General features: G+C 31.6%; 3 protein-coding genes across 5 annotated transcripts in view; 2 read left to right on the forward strand and 1 right to left on the reverse strand.

The window, feature by feature from the left end:
- LOC143202004 (cytochrome P450 302a1, mitochondrial) lies at positions 1-2,583 on the forward strand. Of its 2 annotated transcripts, XM_076413275.1 has the most exons (9): positions 18-113; positions 179-363; positions 468-705; positions 913-1,097; positions 1,191-1,395; positions 1,529-1,688; positions 1,799-2,047; positions 2,104-2,310; positions 2,363-2,583. In XM_076413275.1, the coding sequence occupies exons 2-9, from the start codon at positions 237-239 to the stop codon at positions 2,468-2,470; spliced, it is 1,479 nt and encodes a 492-aa protein (XP_076269390.1). In that variant the 5' UTR covers positions 18-113; positions 179-236; the 3' UTR covers positions 2,471-2,583. The 2 variants fall into 2 exon arrangements, with proteins under 2 accessions (XP_076269389.1, XP_076269390.1); XM_076413274.1 differs by having other exon boundaries at positions 1-363.
- Positions 2,549-16,532, reverse strand: zyd (sodium/potassium/calcium exchanger zydeco). Of its 2 annotated transcripts, none has more exons than XM_076413269.1 (10): positions 16,177-16,532; positions 6,831-7,004; positions 6,590-6,777; positions 6,300-6,498; positions 6,111-6,197; positions 5,485-5,705; positions 5,264-5,426; positions 3,454-3,555; positions 3,272-3,393; positions 2,549-3,212 (listed from the first exon to the last, which is right to left on the reverse strand). In XM_076413269.1, the coding sequence occupies exons 1-10, from the start codon at positions 16,199-16,201 to the stop codon at positions 3,000-3,002; spliced, it is 1,494 nt and encodes a 497-aa protein (XP_076269384.1). In that variant the 5' UTR covers positions 16,202-16,532; the 3' UTR covers positions 2,549-2,999. The 2 variants fall into 2 exon arrangements, with proteins under 2 accessions (XP_076269384.1, XP_076269385.1); XM_076413270.1 differs by lacking the exon at positions 16,177-16,532 and adding an exon at positions 11,638-11,751.
- Positions 11,990-24,708, forward strand: part of LOC143202000 (sodium/potassium/calcium exchanger 4) — a 26,223-nt gene continuing 13,504 nt past the window's right edge. Inside the window, exon 1 of the mRNA XM_076413267.1 lies at positions 11,990-12,128. Coding sequence (XP_076269382.1) covers positions 12,089-12,128 — 40 coding nt within the window. The 5' untranslated portion in view covers positions 11,990-12,088. The remainder of the gene's footprint in view (positions 12,129-24,708) is intronic.

A 24,708-nucleotide genomic window follows, 5' to 3' on the forward strand; every position in this document is an offset into this window, starting at 1 on the left:
AATAAATGTTGTTTTGTTTAGTGTGTTAAAGTCAGTTTTCTGAATAAATGGAGTTGTTTTGTGAAGTTATAAAGCGGTTATAGATCTGATGATGAACAAAATAGAATATATAGGTGCTATTAAATATCTCAAAAGGTCATATTTTAATAAAATTTGTGCTGATTTATCGTAAAAATAGGAAATTACACATTTAAGAAGCTTATATTTTTTGATGATAATAATTCTAAATTATTAAAATGTTGAAAAAGAAAACTAGCTGTGTTTTCATGATTATCAAGAGAGGTTTAAAACAGTTTTCAAGAATTCCTGGACCAAAATCATTACCTGTAATTGGTACATTGTATAAATATCTACCTGTTATAGGTAAGTTCAATTGAGAACAAACGATCTTGGAATGTTATAATTAATAGTAATTGTTATTTATTGCACTAAAATTATTATGTAAGTTTTATCCATTATTTTTTTAGGGGAGTATAAATTTAATAGGCTGCAGTACAATGGATTTAACAATTACAAAAAGTACGGTCCTGTTGTTAGGGAAGAAATTGTGCCCAATGTTAATATCGTTTGGCTTTTTGATCCTAACGATATTGAAGTAATGTTTAGATGCGAGGGAAAGTACCCCCAAAGAAGGAGTCATTTAGCTTTGCAAAAGTTCAGATTGGATCGGCCGCATGTTTACAATACCGGTGGATTATTGCCGACGTAATATGATGCATCATAAAAATTGTCAATAAATCATATTATTCCTATTGCATTTTTTACTCTCTGGAAAAACAATTGCTACCTAACAGTTGTTACATGTTTAATAATCACTGTCACTTTAAATAGATCTAACGAGGCTATTTTGTGTTTTTTTTTTCTTGACATTTTGAAAAACGTCTTATTTGAGCGCGGATGTTTTTATTTTAGAAATGGACCCGATTGGTATAAAATTAGAAAAATATTTCAGAAAGGACTGAGTGGACCTTTAGCAGTTAAAAAGTTTTTGACAGGATCTGATGACATAGTCAAGGAATGGATGGAGATAATTGCGCTAAATAAAATTAATCCAGAGAGCAATTTTTTACCAGATCTATCTAGGCTTTTTTTAGAATGTATGTACTTATTCTATGAAATATGTTTATGGTAGGCATTTTAGCGTTATATTACGTTTGAAGTTATATATGCAAATAAGAAAATTTTTGTAGTAACTGGCTATTCTACTTTGGATGTCAGATTGAACAGTTTTATGCCAAAAGAATTGCATAAAAACTCGCGATCTTCTAAACTAATTGAAGCATCTTTAATAACAAATTCGTGTATTTTGAAGTTGGATAATGGCTTACAGCTATGGAAATATATTGATACGCCATTATATAAGAAGCTGAAGAGATCACAGTTGTACATGGAGGAGTAAGACATTCTAATTTTTTTATACATAAATATGGAATTTAGGATTTGAAATAATTCAGATCAGATGCAATTGGTTGAGGTTTATTTAAAATTTAAATTAAAATATGTTAATATTTTTGTTTGCTGTTTTTAGAGTAGCTATTGATCTGCTTTCCTTAAAAATGTCAATATTTGCTGAGGAAGACATTAATAAAGAGGTAACGCTGTTACAGCAGTATTTATCATGTCCTGATTTAGAATTCAAAGATATTATTGGAATGATTTGTGACTTTTTGCTAGCTGGAATTGACACAGTAAGTCATCGAATTCGAATATGTGAATTTGTTTTAACATGGGATATTTTATATTTTAAAATAATTTTGTTTATTTCCTACTACGATTGTTGTATAGCATTTTTTTCCAGACTGCGTATACCACTTGTTTCTTATTTTATCATTTGGCTAAAGCACCATCAGTGCAGATATCCCTGTTTGATGAAGCTAAACGCCTTTTACCTGAAAAAACAAGCCCGGTGACTGAAGAAGTACTGAATTCAGCACGCTACGCGAGAGCAGTGTTAAAGGAACTCTTTAGACTCAGACCAATATCGGTAGGAATTGGCAGAGTGCTCAATGAGGACGCCGTGTTTTCTGGTTTTGAGGTCCCGAAAGATGTATGAAGTGAGCGTCATTGATTATTTCACCTCTTATTATATTGAATCCCTTGTAGACAATTACGGTTAGCCAAAATCAAGTATCCTGTAAGTTGGACGACTATTTTCCCAGGGCACACGAGTTTAAACCAGAACGGTGGTTGAAGGATCATCCATTATACGAGAAGAAGCATCCGTTTTTACTATTGCCATTCGGTCACGGTCCCAGATCTTGTATCGCTAGGCATCTGGCCGAACAAAACATACTAATATTGTTACTTAACGTAAGTGATATGATATAAAATGTGTGATGTGTCTCTCATACATATTTTACAGATTATAAGAAACTACAGCATTGAGTGGAAGGGTTCGTTATTGGACTCCAAGTCTTTGCTGATCAACCAACCTGATGGACCAGTCTTGTTACAGTTCCATCCCAGATAAATTCAAACGACGCCACCGTGAGAAACGGTACACTTTATTTTTATACGATATTTTTAATCAATGAAATAATTTTGATAATCATCTTTAAAAATAAATTTTATTCTGGAAACTAACTAGGGAGTTTCTTAAACTGTTATATATCCAAAGGGTAAATAAATACAATCAAAAAATAATCCTTGTGGGCTTACACCTATATACAACGAGTCAGAAATGGGACATAGTGAGATTCATGTAATAATAAAAAAAGAAAATGGTCTAAGATACAAGCAGGTCGATAAATATTTGAAATATATGTTTAATATTGTTTGGTTGAGATCTATTTTGTCCGCGCAATTCATATAATCAATCCTTAAATATCTAGACACCCATGATGACTCTCTTAGTTCTTTTTTCTTGTTGGATCATGGTCCTCCGAGCACTGACACAGAACTTGGCGCATAGATCTGAGATTAACAGGAATCCACCGAGTCTTTGATGCGAAATGATGCTAAACGTCTAATTGTGTATCCACGAAAGCCGAACGGTGCTCTCACCGTCTGCAAGTGGGTAGGTTAACTCTGAAGAACGCGTTCAGTTCTATCAAACTCGCCAGAATTAGAAACACCGCGTACATCAACAAACAGATCAGGCCGACTCTTTTGTCCAGGCGGAACTTGTTGAGCGCGAACGCGCCATAGAGCAGCAGCAGGGATGATAGCAGGCTGATGGCACTGTATTCTATCCCAGCAGAATTGATGCCGACCTAGAAATATGTTTATGTGTAAATAGTTGATTGATCATGATCGTTATCTTAGCGTTTACCCAATGTTTCCCCGGAATAGTTGGCATAAAAGTGGCTTTAATAAACCAGGGTAAACCAAGACACAAAAGAATATCGAATGTGTTGGATCCAATGGAATTACTGATGCCCATAGACCCGTGACCTAAAAATTTATATAAATGGTAAATGGCGGACGAAATATTTATGTTTACACCATACTGACCTTGTCTGGTTACTATGACACTGGAAACCGCTTCTGGTACACTAGTACCCGCAGCTAGGAAAGTTATTCCCATAACGGAATCTGGTATTCTTAACGTATCACCTACAAAATGATAAATGGCTATGAAACGTAGTGTTTTGGTTTCTCAATAAAGGCCTGGCCAATGTTGAAATGGAATGAAATAAATTGAGTATGAGATGTTATCGAAATTATATGACATAATGCGTGGGATATAAAACTCAAAGCCAATTTTCCATCAAACTGTAGTTATAGCCTAGTGGAATTTAAGAAATAGTCTAGGTTGTGTTGAATTTAAGAGCAGAGCTCGATTACGTTGTCAAAACCATTGATGCAGAAGGATCAACACCTGATATATGTCATATAGTCAATATAAAACCACCCTGCTACAATCACATGTCATCCATATCCTCTAATTTCGACTTTGAAAAAGTCGATTATCATCCTTCTGTAGCTCTGGTCGTTAATACAATGAAGAAACCACCTCATGAAGTTCTAACTTTTCGTGGAGGCAATGTCCACAGCATACGACAGTCATATTTGTTTATATCACCATTAGAAATGGTTTTTCAGCCATAATTGGGGTCCTAACGAACATCAGTTAGAGGTAATGTTGAATGTATGAACCATAGTGATTTGGTATCAGTGACATAATAATAAAGAAGTTAAGTAGACACTGCCAACACAACATGGCCACCACATGTTTACAAAATTAACCGGAATTTTTTCAATAATCCCATGAAATAATCATCAATGAGCATAAATAAATTTGCAACGCCAAAATGGTCTTGTTCTTTTAAGGTCTTAAAAATGCGATGAATATCTTTGATGATATTCGAATTTTCGTAAACAATGATTATTAGTTCAACGAAAATTGATAAATTCGTTACGCCAAAAGCAATAATTTATATCTAATGTTGAAAAATAATTATGTTTGTAATCTAACCTCAATATCACTAAAAATAAATGCCAGGAGCTTCAAAACAAAACTCAAAGATATTATTGCAATACTAATGAACTAATTTGTTTGAATAATAATAGATACAATTTCTTCGAAGCTATATTTAAATGTCTTAAACCAGTTCTTGAAACAACAGTATCAATATAAGAAGAACAAAAAATAACTTTTTGGTCAATCAAGGTGGTCGAGGTAGCACAAAATAGGAGTTGGCCTAAATTCCAAAAATTGGCACAAATATCAAACTAATTCCAGTTGTTCCATTTTCTTTGCAAGCTAACCTAATTGTTAAACATAGCGTATACATGAGCTAATATTATTTGATTTCTTAAAGAATTATTAATTATATTTCCTGTTAGTATATAGAATTATTCCCTAAATAAATATCATGTTATTGAAATTGTCCAAAAAAAATCTACTTTTTCATAATACATTTTCACAACCTAACCTAATGTCAAATGTGTCAAATAGTCACAGTGTCATCTACAAGTGGGCATCAAAAATATTCTATTTTAAAATTAATATAAATAAATAATATGTAAAAATCCTAAATTAAATATCGATGCAAACGCATAGGAATTTTTTTCAGGAAATAAACGTTGGGGAAATGTAAATTAATAAACCATAATAACAGTTCTTATTTTCGATTTTTATAAAACATCTACTCGACTTCGTAACCTAACCTAAATGCTATAAGTGTCAAAACGTGGCGTACATAAAATATTTTGCCGATCTAGTAGGCCGTTTTTATAAAGAAAACGATATCGAATTCGTGAAACGATGTTTGCTGCTGATACAAATTAAGCTCAATGAGCTAAACTGTTTTGTGCTCACCAATTATAGTAATCATCCAGGCGACTATGTAAGATAACGATCCGATCCATATAATGCACATCAGGAAGGTTACGGGGAACCATTTTTTCAATTTGGGCTTTTCGCAGTCGGGTATGGTCAGAAAGAAAATCAAACGAATCGGCCAAGTCACGATCCAAGTAAACTGCGAAAATTGTACATCTTCGTTACAGACGGAATCGGACATTTTCTTATCGAAATACCTGTCTGAAAGTCCCTTTATTCGATGGCCATTTCCAAAAAGGTAGTTCCTGTTCGGTATCTCGACTGCTCAGCTCTAATTTTAATTCGCTCTTGACGTCTAGCTGCTCGGGGCTGTTATTCTTTACGGATCCGTTCAAGTGTGTCTGTTTATTGTTTGTTTCCGTTTCCATAGTAATGTTATTGTCGTTTGTTTCAATAGATTTTCCATGGGAGTCGTTTTCTAAAATGTACAAAAACTGTAGTAATAATTAATCTTGGTTTGTGTTTTATGATATTCAAATTAACATTAGTATATAAACAGGCACCTGAAAAAGTAATCCACGTTTTTTAATATTGTGTTGTGTTGACAGAAATGGATTGATTAAATGATACCGCTATTTGTTGGTGAATATATTGATCGTACTTTTTATAGGCGATGAAAAACGGATTCATCATGATTACTCTAGGCGAATTACACATGATAGAGACTTTTAGATAATATTTTTAATGATTAGATTTTTATAACCATAATCTTTGATGCTTATAACTCTATATAATGTAAGATGTTTTTACATAACGTCTTATATTTGAACAGTATTTAATAGAAGTTGAAAAACAAATGAATACATGTAATTTTATAGCTTACCGGAACAGTTATTTATTGTTGAATGATCTGGTGATATTGAGCATTTTCTTGGTTTCTCTGTCTTCGGTCTAATTTGTTTAATACCACCTAAAACGTATAAAACTCGTGAAAGACCACTAACAATCGTGTGTCATCAAAAGAGTATACAAAAGAATGCACAAAATTCGAAATTCTTTTAATGGTACTTACTTCTTGCCCATTTCTGTATCGATTTATCGAAATACATTATTAATATGTAGATAATGTACAGAAGCACTAATATAAGAGCCTCATACCACTCGATTCTTTCATCGTGTATGATACATATTAGAATAGACACGGTTATTCCATAGGCGAGACAATCTCTCGTAAGAGGCCACCAGTCCAGAGGTATTACTTTGACGCCACACTAAAACACGTGACATATATCAATCTCGTTTAAATTTTGGGAATTCTTTTGAAATGGCGAATGCGACGGTACTGTTAACAGGATTACTTACCATGCCAGCGCAGACACCACAACATGCTGCCACTGCTAGAATATTAAACACGGCGGAACCCACAATAGTACCTACTCCAATATCACCCTCCGTGATGAACGTCCCAATAACGTTAACAAAAAGTTCTGGAGCTGATGTTGCCGCCGCCATAAATGTTGCTCCCGCAACGTCCACCGACATATTTAATGCTAAAACAGCCGGAATTACTCCAAGAATAGTCACTATAGTAGAAGAACAATACCATGACATATTTTTTCTACGGCTGGCACAAAATAATTATCACAGACTACAGCTAAGGCTACGAATAGATACAATGACACTAAGATATGTATAACAATGGCACCATCTCTTCTTTCTTCTTCTGATAATAGATCAGATGGGAAGTCGTCTATTGCGGGGGGAGTGCAATTAAGTCCTAAAATATAAAGTCAAAAATCAACATTAACAGAATAATATTGTGACAACAATACTGTCATTACACTGACGTAATGTCAAAATACTTGTCAAATATTAAATACTAGTATTTTACTATTATATTTAATATTATATACTAGTATTTTCTGTACTATAAGTAAATATGAATCTTGCTCTAGATATTATTTATTTTAGATATGAAAAAATATAATTCATGAAAACCTATAATTAAGTCCTAAAATATAAAGTAAAAAATCAACATTAACGGAATAATTTCGTAACAGAGCTGTCATTGAACTGACGTATTGTCAAAATACTTGTCAAATATTGAATACTAGTATTTTACATATATTTTTAACTGAATAAATGATTTTGCCTGAAGTATATTTACAATTTAATATTTATTTTCTGTACTATAGGTAAATATGAATCTTGCTGTAGATATTATTTATTTTAGATATGAAAAAATATAATTCATGAATACGTATAATTAAGTCCTAAAATATAAAGTAAAAAATCAACATTAACGGAATAATTTCGTAACAGAGCTGTCATTGAACTGACGTAATGTCAAAATACTTGTTAAATATTGAATACTAGTATTTTACATATATTTTTAACTGAATAAATGATTTTGCCTGAAGTATATTTACAATTTAATATTTATTTTCTGTACTATAGGTAAATATGAATCTTGCTGTAGATATTATTTATTTTAGATGTGAAAAAATATAATTCATGAAAACGTATAATTAAGTCCTAAAATATAAAATAAAAAATCAACATTAACGGAATAATTTCGTAAGAGAGCTGTCATTGAACTGACGTAATGTCAAAATATTTGTCAAATAATGATTACTAGTATTTTACATATATTTTTAACTGAATAAATGATTTAGCATGGTGTATATTTTCAATCTAATATTTATTTTCTGTATTATAAGTAAACATGAATCTTGCTTTGGATGTTTCAGATATAAAAAAATATAATTGCTGAAGAAGTACAATTAAGTACTAAAATATAAAATAAAAAAAATCAACATTAACTGAATAATATTGTAATAAGAGTACTGGGATTGTACTGACGCAATGTCAAAATATATTTTAAAATTTTTGTAATATTCTTTTTTAAGAATTATTCTAAGTTAGGGTTTATTCCTACTTCTGAAAACTTCATTCACTCTAGTAAATAAATCCAACAGAAATAATGTTAATATTAATTTGTAATATGTAAGTTTCTAATTCATATTTATTCCAATATATTACATATATAGTTTCAAAATATTATTGTAGTATCTGAATAAAATGTATATAGATATTATCCAAACAACTATCACTTTTAAAAGTTGTAATCAAGCAAATTAAATTAGATGTAACCGGCGATTACAATGCACTATAATTGCGTTCGAATTGTTGTTTTCTCCGCATTCCATTATATCCGTACTTGAGATTCGACAGGTGTGTCATGTTTACAACGGATTTTCGAACATACAATTGTTCTAGAATCCATCAAATTATCATTTATTGTCTAAAAACAATATTATAATCGGCGATATCCTTTTATTGTTTAATTAAAATAGTTCAGGGCTATCTAGATATACTTTTATATAACATTAATATATTTATAGAAGGGAAATACAATTAAAACAAAGACAGAGCAGTATTGGTAAGGAATAAGTCGGGAAAACGAACGTTAACTATCCATGTGGTAATAGATCTTAGGCAAACACAATTTAAAATTAAATGGGTCAAAGTTGTGTATGTGTGTTGTACTTATTAAGCATCCTAGCAAATTGACTATAATTGGGATGTCTATCATAAACCTGAGTTGTCCTTAGAGAAGAGCGTCAAACAGTTTTTTTTTATGTAGGTATATTAACATAACCCCTATCATTGAGGAATATTTTATTCTATACTGTAGACTATTCTATATTATATAATGTAAGAAACAATGTGATTTTTTTAGTGTTATAGTACTATTGTAACATATAATATTCTATAATGTTCGCATTATTTCTACAATAACAATAATATGTAATAGTAAATCAAATATTTATTTTGTGTAACTCGTTTAATCAAAGAAAACAATAAAGCTATCAAATATGAAAGCATTTGTTTTGTATAAATACACAACCTTATTTTGTATTCTATGTAAGATAAATAAACATGTTATTGTAGACTTTTATGTCCAAGTTAAGTGAGCTATAAAACTATTGTATAGTATACAGTAAAATAATGCAAATATGTAGCTCATACATCTATTGAATTTTTTTTGACATTTGTAGGTCGATACCAAAATAAATAAATAAATAGTTTATCAATTGACATAAAGAAGCAGATGGTGCATTTACATACACCTGTAAAATAGCCCTCGTTTGTTTGATTTTTTTGACAGCTGTAGTGTCAAATCAGAAAAATAGCATTAAAGCTTTTTAGATTTAAATAAAATGAAATTAGGCTATAAACAAATACATTGAAATATGCAACCATACTAAATATAGGTTATAATTTTCTTTCTTAATATTATTTTCAATATGAATGTATTTATATAAAGAAGCAGATTATATATTATATATATATATATATATATATATATATATATATATATATATATAAAGTTAACATTTGTTTTCTTTTTTTTTGACAGCTGTCAAAGTTAAGTATGTCAAGTCTTGTTAGATTGAAATGAAATAAAATTCAATTATAAAATATACATTGACATACGCAACCATGCACAATACAATACTATAGTCTGTTCAAAGGTATTTTGTACATACGTCATCTAAATTCGTGACATCAAAACGTTACAATGTTGCCGTATCAACTCTGAGTTTTAGTTCAGTTTGACTTTGACTCTAAACTAAATAAAATTTAATCTAAATAAAATAATAATGTTATCAAATATAATTTATTTTAACATTATAGTACATCTAAAAAATACAGTTAATTATACAGCCACAATAGTCTATAGGTTAGAGTTATAACCTCTTATCACTATTGCTTTCTAGAATTTTGTGTACATCTGACAACCGGACGACTTTGACAGGCTCATTCGCTTACTTGTTCGAACTAATCAGACAGCATTGTGTCTCTTTTTAACTAAAATAATATGAGAAGGAAAATATTGTCTGATTCTAAAACGAATTTACAAATTGCGGTAGGCAATATATTAAACATCTTAATGACGTATATACAAAAAAACTATGAATAAACTATATACATTATCATACAAAACATAACCTAATTTTGTTTCTTGACAAGTATACATGACAGATATAATGTCAAATGGGATAAAATATTAATTATTTATTTGATATTCATGTTGGATTATGTAAAGATTAAAATATAACCAAATTTATTGACAGTTGATTTTTTGTTAATGATTGGCATTATTCATCTTGAATTTAATCATTTAATTTATCATCTTCATCATATGACCGCTATTATTACTGACTAATATCCAAACACTGTACCTAACTTATCCTATTCGGCGTTATTTGTTGTGTTGCGTGCTGTATATGCAATTGTTCTCTTAAATAGGTATCGCGTAGGTTCAAAAGCCCGACCAATTATCATAATTATGTTTTTTTCACGCGAAAGTAACGCAAACGCTTTGTTTTTCGGTAACTATATTTATCCCAGCGAGTGCTGGTGCTTTAATAAGTACCTTTAAATTGCTTAATAGTCGAATAATTGTCTTCTTTCTTGCTTGGACATACCTAGATTAGGAACTGGAATGTTGAACTTTTTTATTTAACAAATGTAAACAAACGAATTAGCTAGTTTTGTGGGTGTATGCAAACCAGCGGTCTTGTTTATCCAATTGTGACTAAATTTAAATGGGAATCTAATAAAAAATAAACGGCTTTAAATATATTTGTTAATCTTAATATATTTATTGTCGTTAGAAGTTTCCTTCAGAAGAGATGTTAGAAGAACAAAGTTGTTATAAGATTCAGTATTCATTTGCTGTTAACTATTAACAAAGCTTCAAAATTATTAATGACTGTCAAGTGTTGCAATACGTCAGAATTTAGAGAAAAAGTAAAAAAAAAACAAATTACTAACTAACCACTGGAAACTGAAAGAAAACTGTAATTTGCCACTAATAAGATAGATCGAATTAGTAACATTATTTGTTTTAAGTTAAAGTTTGTTTTTTGTGTTGGGTTTTTGTGTTTCATTAGATTTAATGAAGTTGTGTTACTGAAGCCAATTGCCAATGTGTAGCAGCTAATTGTACAAGTGTTCAAATGTCTGAGATCTTAAATACAGAAAAGGCAAATGATAAATATAGGAGATAAATATTTCCCTTTCCCTAGTAAATTTAGGTATCGTTATCATTTGACATCAGAAGACTCAAAGTATAGTATTCGGCGTGTCAGATAAATTTTGTTAATTTTATTAAAAAAAAGTTAAAAATTCATCACTAAAATTAGTGAAACAGTGCAAGTTGCTTCGACATCTAACATCCAATATTCTCCAGATTACTGGATTTTCTCACTCTTTTAGAATTATTTTCGGAAAACCACATTTTATTACCACATCAGCTTCTAAATACACGCAATGTACACTGGAGAAAGTTTTTAAAATAAGAATGACCTACAAAATCCAAAAATTCAAAAAGAACTCACCAGTTTTTGCAGTAAACATTGTGTTACTGGCGACCACAACACCACTACTGAGTGCCGATATATTAATCCATAATATTTAGAATTGAATACTCCAGAGATGGTTAATTGGAAAGGTTAATCATTATGTACACACACACAGATGATAAATAAATTGAACAAACCGAGATACTTTGAGTTGAGTTCGATATAGTGGCAGTTGAATGGTTAGTGTTTATTGTTGGTTTTATTATTTCAAAACAGTTTTTTTTAAAGAAAATGTTGATGCACGTTTGACGTACACGTGAATAACTAACTGAAACAGCGAAAATAATTGTGTAGGTGACATTACCAAAGACAGGAATCACTGGCCTCTTATTCTCTCAAATGATCGAATAAGAAATCCCATTAGGTTAGGAGGGTACAGCATGTTTTCTTGAAGACTGTGTATTGGAAGGAACAAAGTCATGTATTTATGTTAAGACTGAAAGGAGTGATGAATGAGAGGTCTAGAGGTAGGGGTTTGCTTTATGTTAGTTTTGTTTATGAATAGGTATATATATATATATATATATATATATATATATATATATATATATATATATATATATATATAACCCTGAGTATTATTTTGTGCCAGCCTTTTAACAGACACCACTCTTTTTCAAGAAATAAAATAGCTTTTAAAAGCAAAATAAAAGTTATTATTATTTTAAACCCTTCGCATTTAATTGCATGTGTGAGCTTTCAGCCAAAGAACGTGACAAGACAACAAGACGAAGGAATCTGTCGATAGAATCTTGGGTTCATCCTATATTTATATAAAAGTACTAAATAGTAATGAAAATATATGTTAACAGGTCAATTGAAAAGTCTCCGGCCTACCATAGTGAAACACTTTTTTGGCAAAATTGGTTTTTTTATTCAATATAATTCTCTTCAAGGGTGATACACTGATTATATTGACCCTCCAACTTTTCGATACCATTTTTGTTGTACGATTTGTCCTTTGCTTCAAAATAGACCTCATTTTCGGCGATCACCCCTTCATTCGATGAACATTTCTTACCAGCGAGGGAACAGGAAATAGTCGCTGGAGGCCAGATCTGGAGAATACGGTAGGTGTCAATTTCAATTTAGGGTCATTCAAAATCATTTTGTGGATTTTTTTAATGTTTTAGTTGGTAACAACCTCTTTTAGGTGTCCACTGCGTTCACCGTCTTTGGTGCTCATTTCACCATGTTTAAACTTAGCAATCCTTGACGGTTGATTTTCCTGGGGCATTGTCCGGAAAGTCGGCATCAAGCCAAGTTTTTGCTTTAACTGTATTTTTTCCCTTCAAAAGCAATATTTTATCAACACGCGAAATTCATTTTTATCCATTTTTTTCACAATAACAAAAGTTGCTTCACTCAAAATGCTATAATTCACAAATTAATGATCCGACAGCTCTCAAACGTATACACGCATCATTTGAGTATTAGGACTAGCTAAAAACATACAGATTTAATTCTAGTAGCGCCATCTATGTCAGGCCGGGGGCTATTCAATTAACCTGTTACACCAACAAATTATAATATTAGATGATATTAAACAAGTTAGCAAGGTAATATTATGAAAAATGGATAGTTAATTGGACTATATGTACCCTTAGTTTCGATATATCGATCATGTATCAGATTTGGAAGCTATAGTAATTATTATTGGATAATGGAGAGATACCCTGTTGAGGAATGTTTGTAATCATTAAGCTACATTTTCGTTTCATCAATATATCTAGTGTATTCTAATCTGGAGAATGCTGCGATTATTATGACTATTGATGGTACTTTTACTCGAAATTATCTAGCTTTCAACATTAGCACGATAACAACTTAAGAAAATGATAAATGAGTGTTTTATGGCGCCTAGAGAAAATATTTCTTCGGTGTTGTCATAATATTATAATAAATACAGTTCAATACACAACGATTTTATTTTTTATGATGATTTACTCAATTATGTTTGAGTTCAGCATGAGTTTTTAACAAGATAGTAAGTAGTTGTTATATTGAAACTATTAAATCCTTTTATGAACCCAATATAATAGATATTTAACCCTCAGCACTCAAGTCAGATGTTCAGATTTTTGTGAATATAGCAATTGTTTCGAAAAAAGTTATATAAAATCATTAGATGCAAGGGGGATTTTTTAATTACAGTACCATTGTTAATAAGCCAAAATGAATAATTTTCCTCAATTCAGTATCAAGGTGTCAAAATCAAACGTAATTTAAAATTATTTCTTGGATTTTACTAATATCATAATAAATAAATAAATCTAATATCGTAGAATTTTCGTTCTTTGTGTAATATTAAAAATTATGATTTTTTTAACGATAATTATTAAAGATAAACAACAAGTTACAAAGATACTGTATTTATGATGTTTTTTCAATTATTAATAATGCACTGGCACATCTTTAAATGACTTCCTAATAAAGAATCAATTTGGCAGGTCGAAGGGATAGTGTTACTTATCGAACGCTGGTGTAACCACCGTAATAATGTTTATTATCTGTATAGTTGTTTATTTATTACTATTGAATCTGTACCCTTTATTTTTATTATTTCGATACCTTTATTATTAATTTATGAATAATTAATGACTTAAAAACTATTTTTTTGTGATAACAATTTCCATGACAACATTAGAGGGTAAAATAAAAAAAATGTTTCTCAGAAATTCTAAGGCTATGGAAGATATTTTCATCGTTCTACTATTTTTTTCTGTTATCTGTTGAAAATAGTTTTTCTCAAGATCGATAATTTTAACGACAAAGTGATTACAAAATATAATGATGCGAAAAGAAAAGACTATAGGATAGACTTAGTATATAAAAATAAATTAAAATTAAAGGCGAAGTATTATGGTCAACAACTGTTAAACGACTTAACCCAACTGTTAAATTTTATGATCTTAACATTTCCCTATATAAAATAACATCTTTCCAATTAGTATCATCGGTTTCAACAATTTAACAGTGTTGATGGATGGTGAAAGACGTATAGGACAAAAAGCCAGTTTAAACTATTAAACAACTTTCCAGCAGCTTAACAATTGATGAATCAACTATTTTCAGACATTTACACGCGATGGAAAAGATTAAGAACACACGAATTAAGTGAAAGTGTCATTTTGAACGGTTTCATTATTTACCAGGCAAGAAAAGTTTCTGTGAAATTTTGTCACTGTGGATAAAAAGTGAATCTACTACATAGCATCCACATAGCATAGGTAGGGTCAGCAAGTTGTAGTGTATTACGGGCTGATAAAACCGAACGAAACTATTACTGTGAATGTTTATCAACGTTAATTCAACACATTGAACTATGTGTTGTTGCAAAAAGACCAGAAATAGCGAGTAATAAACGCAAAGTCATCTTCTTGTATGGCAACTCTAGGTCGCACGTTACAACAGTTGTGAAGGATACATAGTTGCAGTTCGAATGGGAAATTCTGCCGTACCCAGTGTATTTACCATACATAGAGCCGTCTGATTACCACTTGCGGGACTTGACTGGCACACGCTTTCGAAATTCTGAAGAAGAACCAACAACTATCGCTATATTGGTAGAAATATAGGAAAAAGTTATAGATAACAATGGAAAACATTTTTATTAACACGTAAAATATTTTTTTTTTCAGTAAATGGAATTTTATACTAAAATCATTTAATTTTATTATTTAATAATATAATATACTCATTAAATGGACGACGAAATATTATTTTATATAATAATAATGTAATAGATTATAATTTATTATCCATAGGTCAGTTTTAATTTGTTGCAAATTTTCTAAAACCAATGTTTTGTTGGTAAGGCGATAGGAGAATGTATAGAGAAGAAACAAATCAGTTCAATAGAACTTGAGATATCATCTCAATCGTCTCGGAAAAAGTAGTTTCGTGAAAAACACGTTTAATCTGGGAAGATAATTTGAATTTCGAAAAATCATTTTAAGAGTGTATTCCCTAAAGGGTTAAACATTGAAAACATGAAGAAAAAAAACGATTTTATTAAATTTCTAGACTAAAATATTTCCTCAGAAAAAATGTATTTTAAGAAATATTATTACTTTAATGACACACATGGTTGTTTTATTATACAATAAATAATGATATTTTAATATTAAATTTAATAACCCTTAACTTTTTAAGTTTCTCGGTCGTATTATGTCGAATTAAAAATCGATTTTCTAATAAGAACCGCCCAAATTTAGGTACCGCTCTTATTATAATATGTACCTATTTAACGTCGGTTTTTAAGCGTACAGACCATTGTGAGAACAATCATTCACTTAGGATACAGAATTTAACAAGTTAATTCAACACTGGCCGAGATAATAATCGAAAAAAGCCGTTTCCTACTTTATTTATGGCGAAAGGCGCGGGATCGGGAACCGTTCCGGGGATAATCCCGCGGGGTTCCCGGGGGAAAGGCTGCCGCGGGGGCGGGATTTCGGTATAGGATCGATCCGGTACGCCGTTATCGGTATTAGATATGGTCTATGCACGTACCTGCTGCCAGAGTCTCGAAATCCATGATGGGACTACGTGGAGGTTTCCAGCGACGGTGAACGATGACAAATCTACCCCCGCCTCAGAGTGATCGTCTGCGGTACCATTCATCTGCACTCGGCCGCTCTGTGAAAACACCCACTGCGAGATGACAGGACTGCGACGACCCGTACTCTATTGTACAGTTATAACTGCCTCATTGTTCACCGACCAATATATATTCGTAAACAACTGGAGGCTTTTGTTAACGGGCAATTTTTGATGATAATCGTCGTGGCCTGTCGACTGACGCTGTACGGAATTGTCAAAATGTCAAACGGGGACGGCCAACAGTCGCCGTCACACGACGTAGTATTAGGGTATTTCGTATTTTTACTTGCCGAAACGTAAGCCCCATTCGGTGATGCGTCGAAATAAAAACAAACTGATAATAAAATAAATTTATTATACTAGCACACTAGGAAATTATTTGTTTTTTTTATTCTTTAATTCTTCTCTGCAGTCCCCTCCCCATTGTCCTTACAATGTGTCTTTACATTAACTTACATCTAGGTATAAGTCAGTGGCGGCTTCTGATAAAAAAAAATAAAATTCAAGGTGTTCTACAATTTTTGCGAAAAAAAACTTGCCTATTTTTTATAAATTTAGTCCAGGTAGGAACATTCTGTTCTGTTCGAAATTAAAATTGTCTATCTCGGAGATAAACCGGCCTGACACATAGATGGCACTACTAGAATTAAATCCATACGTTTTTTAGTTAGCCCTAACCCTCAAAAGATGCGTGTATAAATTTAACAGCTGACGGATCTTTAGTTTGTAAATTATAGCATTTTGAGTGAAGCAACTTTTTTTATTGTGAAAAAATTGATAAAAAGGAATTTCGCGTGTTGATAAAAATTGCTTTTTGAAGGGAAAAATACAGTTGAAGCAAAAACTTGGCTTGATGCCGAGTTTTCAGGCACTGCCCCAGGAAAATCAACCATCAAGAATTGAAATGCTAAGTTTAGACGTGGTAAAATATGAGCATCGAAGACGGTGAACGCAATGGACGCCCAAAAAAGGTTGTTACCGACGAAAACATTTAAAAAATCAACAAAATGATTGTGAATGACCGTAAATTGAAATTGAATGAAATAATAGACATTCTAAAGATATCAACTGAACATGTACATCATATCATTCGCGAATATTTGGCTAAGAGAAAGCTCTGTGCAAAGTGGACGCCGCGCGAGCTCACTTTTGACCAAAAGAAAAGACGGGTTGATGATTCGGAGCAGTGTTTGAAGATAATCAAGTCAAGTCAATGTGACAATGGATGAAATATGGCTCCATCATTTCACTCTGAAGTCGAATCGATAGTAATCTCAGTGGACTGCCACGATAAACCCGCTCTAATGCATGGGAAAACGCAACAGTCGGCTGGCAAGGTTATAGCGTCTGTATTTTGCGATGCGCATGGAATAATTTTCATTAACTACTTTGAAAAAGTAAGGACCATCAACAGCGACTATTAAATAGCGTTATTGGACCGTTTGAAGTACGAAATCGCCAAAAAACGGCCGCATTTGAAGAAAACGAAAGTGCTTCTTCACCAAGACAATGCACCGTGTCAAAAATCCATGAGTTGGGCTTCGAATTGCTTGCTCATCCACAGTATTCTCCAGATCTGGCCCCAGCGACAATTTCCTGTTCTCAGATCACAAGAGAATGCTCGCTGAGAAGAAATTATTGTCGAATGAATAGGCCGAATCTGAGGCCTATCTTGAAGCAAAGGACAAAGCGTACTACAAAAATGGTATCGAAAAGTTCGAGCTATAATCAGTATATAACCCTTGAAGGGAAGTTGTTTCATTTAACCAATACAATTTCCTATATTTTAACTGCAGTTCTTTCCTTCTCCTTTTTACATGCTCCTTCCAGCGATGTCTTATCGATGTCTGATTATGTACATGCACAAATTTACTTTCGTTAACTTTTATTTTCCAAGTCTAGGTCCAATTATTTATATTATCACTTGCTTGTTGTAATTTTCGTGTGGCTTCTTCGCTATTATTTCCGACAGCAAGAATCGCAGTCATCAGCAAATGTAGCCATCGTGATATGTTCCATTTATGAAATATCACATGTGTAGATTAGGTAAAAAATTGGCCAATACACTACCTTGTGGTACACCTGCTTTTATTTTAGAGTAGGATTTCAATAACAAGGCCATGATGCCATTATCGAAGCTTCTGCCACGTCTGGTGGCAGAGAAATAGGTCTATAGGTTTTTATTCCAATTGGTGATTTTCCAAGTTTTGGGATCATGATAATTTCAGTTGATTTAAGTTGATGAGTATTAGTATAATATGTTTAAGATGTCAGACAATCTATACATTATAAAATTAAATTCACATCCATTGCAAACAATTTATTTATATTAAAAATATCTTGTAATAAATCGCTACAGAAATAGTGATCAATAAATAATCTCAGTAATAACTGGTCAATTGGTATTTAATGGCTTTTTCACGCCAATAAAAAGTGTTCAAGGATCATAGAAAACCCTCACCAAAATATTGAAAGTCGAGTAACTAAACCCTGTGTTAATTTCTTGTAAAAGATTGAACTACTATGACATTTTCACCGATAATATTTGATTAATGTTACCATCTATCAGTCAGGCTAGAGACTTTTTATCGATTGACATTGACGTTTAGACGTATAAGTCACATACAGTTCACTTTAGTTACAATTAATTTATTTAACTTTATTTATTCTTACATATTTTCATTATGGTATACTGTTCTTTTAAATCCCTTTATATTATTTATTATAATAGATAAGAAATTTCTACAAACATTTCTAAATAATTAGGATTTAGGATTTCAACATTGTTTAACTGAAATAGGTAAATAGTGGCTTGTTAAATGTTATGGAGACTGTGCATCACAGATATCAACCGTTATTGTTTGGTATACGTTGTACTCAAGCCAATAAAATAATTTTGAAAATTTCAAAGCCACATAGTATGAGATAACGGACACTTTAAAGATACCAGATTGATAATAGGGGAATATCTTATTACATAAAATAGAATTTCTAAAGAAAGGGCTTTTTTTATTAGACTGGAGATATTTATTGAATGATCAGTGCCAAAGCTATTATGTTTAAATATTATAAAGTATTATTATTTGTGTAGTACGCAAAAAAAAGAAATAAAATATATATAACATTATAAAATTATTTTCCAAGATATAGTCCAAAAAATATATACTTTTTATAACCTGATAATACCTAATATCGTTTGAACAGGTGGCGATATAAGGATTTTTATGTTGTCTGTGCAAATATTTTAATTATCCATTCACAGAGCAATTTTTATAAACCTTTTATCATGTTTGTTATAGTACATAGCATTCTTGATAACAGACGTCTCATTAATATAAATATATGAAAATAAATGTTTTCATATTTAACATCATTGGAATCCTGGAAATCGTACGAAGAATTTCTTTTGATCATATTTATATTCGAAGAAACACTCGGTTCTAATATGTATAGGATTTTTTCTCTCTTACCCTCACTATTTCATTATCTTACACTAGATATAAGCACGATCTTATTTTGTAAAATTAATTTATTACTATTGTTTTATTGTACCTTCATCTATAGACAAGATGAGTGGAGAACCATACATTAATATGTATTTCCCACTTATACTACGATACTCACGATAAGTATTGGTAATTAATCGTATCTTTTGTTTTGAGTGCGTTGGATTATTAGATGGTTGGATGTTTTAGTGCAACCCCATAGGTTCAAATTGGCTTTATGATTGGCTGATAAACCAATCTCTTTTATTTTTGATCAAGTTTGCAGTATCTTCCGACTAACCAGTACAGTTCTTTGATTTTGGGTCTGATCTGTTCTGCTTTTTAAGTAACGTGATGTTTCCAATTTCATAAACTTTGAATGAATGTTCACTACAAAATTTCATAAATGTTTTAAAAGGTTGTTTTTAATTTCAATCTTGGTTTCATCATTTTACTATAACAACTTCGTGGCTTTATTTAAACACAAATTATCATCATTTATTATCTACAATATAATGCACGTTCTGAGTAAAAGTTTTTTCACACCATGTTACATTAATAAATATTCTTAATTTGTACGTTCAACCTTGATGGATTTTTCTGCTTTATTATGATTCGAACTATAATTAAGAGTGTTAATGCATATCCTAATTAGGATGATATCGACATTTAAATAAAAAAATAAATGATTATACCATAAAATTTTAGAAAATCGATTATTTATTATCTTTTATTTTTAATTATTACGAAATACCTTAGAAGGGCCCGGGGTAAAACAAAAATGATCTTATAATTATATATATATATATATATATATATATATATATATATATATATATATATATATATATATATATATTCATATATAATCATATTGTTTGAATATACTCAAACAATATTTTCTACTATATTTTGTTTTATTAACACCAAAATCAATAAAAACATGCACACAGCTAGTACGTTTACCACAAGAATTTTGTGTAAACAAAGTCCACGTACGATCTGTATCAAGAACCTGATAACAAACGAAATGGAAAATTCCAAGGCTTGCTTTCATTTAATATAAATCAACACGCTTATAATAATTAATATTAATTCGTACATCCTCTCTAAAAAGGTAATTATTCATATCATTAAATGTCTTGAAAATATTAGTCAGCTAGCGGTTTAACATAAACAATGCATTTAAAAACTGGTAAAATTGATGAAATCTCAATGGAAAGCTTCCAATTTCACAAAATTAATGTAAACATCGATAATTTTTCTTTGAATCATTGTTATGAAATGATGTTTCATCACAGTTTATGCCTTATTAAATCCAAATAATACATTATTTCGATTAAATATATATTATGACTAATTTTTGAGCTTTTATACGTGTTTATGCTATTTATTAGCGTTGGGAACAATCGACTGAAACAGTCGAAACAGTCGATAAATAATATACGATAATAAATATAGACGATACAATAGAAATTAAACAAGGCCTTAGAACTAAATATGTACAATAACCATAAATACTAAATAAAAATTAAACATATAAACAAAAGGAACACTTCTTGGAACCTTTGCTGACGACACAGTTATTATGGCAAAAGATATATCTCTGCTAGGGCAATACAAAAAGTGCAAGTGGCAGTCAACAAAATCTACAAATGGAGGAAAGATTGGAAAAATCAACTTAATAACTCCAAATCTGTCCACGTTAATTTTGCATTGAGGCGAAATAATAAAAACTTAATTATATCACTCAATGGATGCCCGATTCCTCAAGCAGAATCAGCTATATACTTTGGAATCCATCTTGACGGTAGATTAAATTGGAAACATCATGTTAGATAAAAAGCAAATCACATTAGAATCAAAATAAAACAACTATACTGGATACTGGAAGATATTCTCAACTTGATCTAAAATCAAAGAGGTTGATCTATAATACAATTATAAAGCCAATTTGGACCCAAGGGGTGCAAATATGGAGTTGCACTAAAAATTCACACATCAACTAGTCATACAACGCTGTCAAAACAAGGTTCTTCGATTGATTACCAATGTCTATCGCTATGTAACCAACGAAGAACTGCACGATGACCTGAAAATAAAATTGATTTGCGAAGTTATCCAAGATTTCGGCTTGAAACACGAAAGAAGATTACTAAATCATACTAACGTGGAAGCAATACAAATGCTGGACAGCGCGCGGGATGTCAGGAGATTGAAGCGAACAAAACCATACGAACTTATATAAAGTGTATACATTTAGTGTATGCTATAGCTATAAGTTAATAATTAATAAATAATTATAATTTTATAATTGAGGAGAATACATATTGATGTATTTTCTCTCACTCGTCTTGCTTGTTAATTAATCCAAGTACATAGGAGAAGTAGTAATAAATTACTTGTAAATTAAAATTGTACTAAGCGTATCTAATAAAGATGTTATAAAAAAAACTTAATCATAGAAAAACAACTAATTCATGACATAATTAAAAATGATCGCACAATAACTACTAGAGCTTTTTTAAATAAAGTAAATGCTTTATTTATTATTGAACAGAAATATTTTTAACAAAAATCGAGAGAATAATCTAAATCTTACCTATTATTGCCATAAAAAGAGTCAAAAGTATTTTACTATTCATCATTCACTATTTTAATCTTTTTACCCTATTACATTAGCAATCTTGAAAAATATCGTTCCAAATTTTCCAATTCCAAAACAAGCAAACTACTAAAAAAATCATAAAACTATATATATTACATATAAATCTATATAAGCATAAACTGTATATATTTTGGTCAAGGTTGCGGCTGAGATGACAGAGCCAGAACGTCAAAAATCAGTCAAATGAAACTAGTAGAACCAAAAATAGTAACTAGATGTATAATAGTAACTAAAAGTACACGACTGAAACAGTCGATTATAAATAGTAACAAAATCAGCCGGACAGAAAATAGCGACTGAAAACAGTCGACTGAAACAGTCACTGGTAAATAGTAATAAAATCAGTCGAACCAAAAATAGCGACTGAAACAGTCGATAGTAAAAAGTAGTCAATTACTAAGCAGTCGATAGTTCCCAACACTACTTTTTATACTATATGCGTGGTGCCAAACGACGTCAGTGAGAAACAGTTATTATATTTTTGAATATTGATCAAGAAGTGGTTAGAATTTTCCACCCCAGAAACTAATGCCTTAATGGATCTTGTGTAACCAGATTGTATGGAAAATTGTTGTTTTTACTATTTTCGTCGCAATTATTCGATATTTTCTCACCATATAAACCTTCCCTGGATCTCCACAGATATCTCAAAACCCAAATTAGACAATCCGGTATAGCCGAGTTCCCGAGTTTTAGTGAGACTAACGCACACCAATTCAGTTTTATATTAACTTTATAGACAATTTTACGGAAATGTTTCGCATCGTCCGATATCTAGAAGTCACTACTTTGAACTTATTGCTTGTTTTAATCGCTATATTAATATTTATTTTGTAATTTTAGAAATATATAGAGAATATATATACCATTTACTTCTTTACTAACGGGGGATGTATTACCAGGAGTTGAGAAATTACAACTTGACTCTATATAGTTAGTTCTAGATGTAGTTCTGGTAAAATTTTGAAAAAATAAATTAGCCTGTTTGATTGTCGCAGTAGTAAAGGCGATAGAACGGTCCTCCTGCTGTTGTGATAGTCCTGCTGGAGCATTCTCGTAAAAGTATGTTTGTGATTGCTATCGATTTGTAATAGTCCTTAGGCATGAATGCAAAATCTGACTGGAAAATGATCCCAGTAACGCCAGTAACCAGGCTGGGTAAGACCGTATATTTTCTAGGATGATTTATGAGTTGGTCACTCGCGAGTTGGTAGGCTTAATCCTGAGGACTGTGTTAAATGTTAAACTGTGTAAAAAATCCACAATATGATTTCGAATGGGCGTAAATTGAAATTGAATGAAATAGCAAACACTCTAGAGATATCAACTGAACGTGTACATCATATTATTCACGAATATTTGGGTATGAGAAAGCTCTGTGCAAAGTGGGTGCCGCGCGAGCTCACTTTTGTCCAAAAACAACGACGAGTTGACGATTCGGAGCAGTGTTTGAAGATGATCAAGCGTAATAAACCCGAGTTTTTCGGTCGATTTGTGACAATGGATGAAACATGGCTCCAGTGTTTCACTCCGAAGTCCAATTGACAGTCATCTGGGTGGACTGCACACGATGAACCCGCTCCAAAGCGTGGGAAAACAACAGAAAAAAGCAACAGTCGGCTGGCAAAGTTATGTAGGACCATTAACAGTGACTATTACATAGCGTTATTGGAACGTTCGAAGGATGAAATCGCCGTAAAACGCCCGCATTTGAAGAAAAAGGAAGTGCTGCTTCACCAAGACAATGCACCGTGGCACAAGTCAGTGAAACCGATGGCAAAAATCCATGAATTGGGCTATGAATTGCTTCCTCATCCACCGTATTCTCCAGCCCCCAACGACTTTTTCCACCGTGGCCCCCAACGACTTTTTCCTGTTCTCAGATCTCAAAAGAATGCTCGCTGGGAAGAAATTTTCGTCGAATGAAAAGGTGATCGTCGAAACTGAAACCTATTTTGAAGCAAAGGACAAATCGTACTACCAAAAATGGTATCGAAAAGTGGGAGGGTCGCTATAATCAGTGTATCACCCTTGAAGGGAATTATGTTGAATAAAAAGGAGCCAGTTTTGCCAAAAAAATGTGTTTTACTATGGTTGGCCAGGGACTTTTCAATTGATGTATCATAATCGATCAAATTCGAACTGTGTTTCTTCCCAACTTATTATAACCCCACAAACGTTGTCCCTATTAAATCAGACTATAATAACTCTCTCGCAGGATCCTTTTACGCCTAATCAGTCCCAGTCGCTACGATTTTTTATGAACCGTAAATACGGGTTAATCGCGAC

Source organism: Rhynchophorus ferrugineus, unplaced genomic scaffold, assembly GCF_030347505.1.
Source record: "Rhynchophorus ferrugineus isolate W39M unplaced genomic scaffold, kcgeb_rfMv2 rfM9, whole genome shotgun sequence".
Taxonomy (NCBI): Eukaryota; Metazoa; Arthropoda; class Insecta; order Coleoptera; family Curculionidae; genus Rhynchophorus; species Rhynchophorus ferrugineus.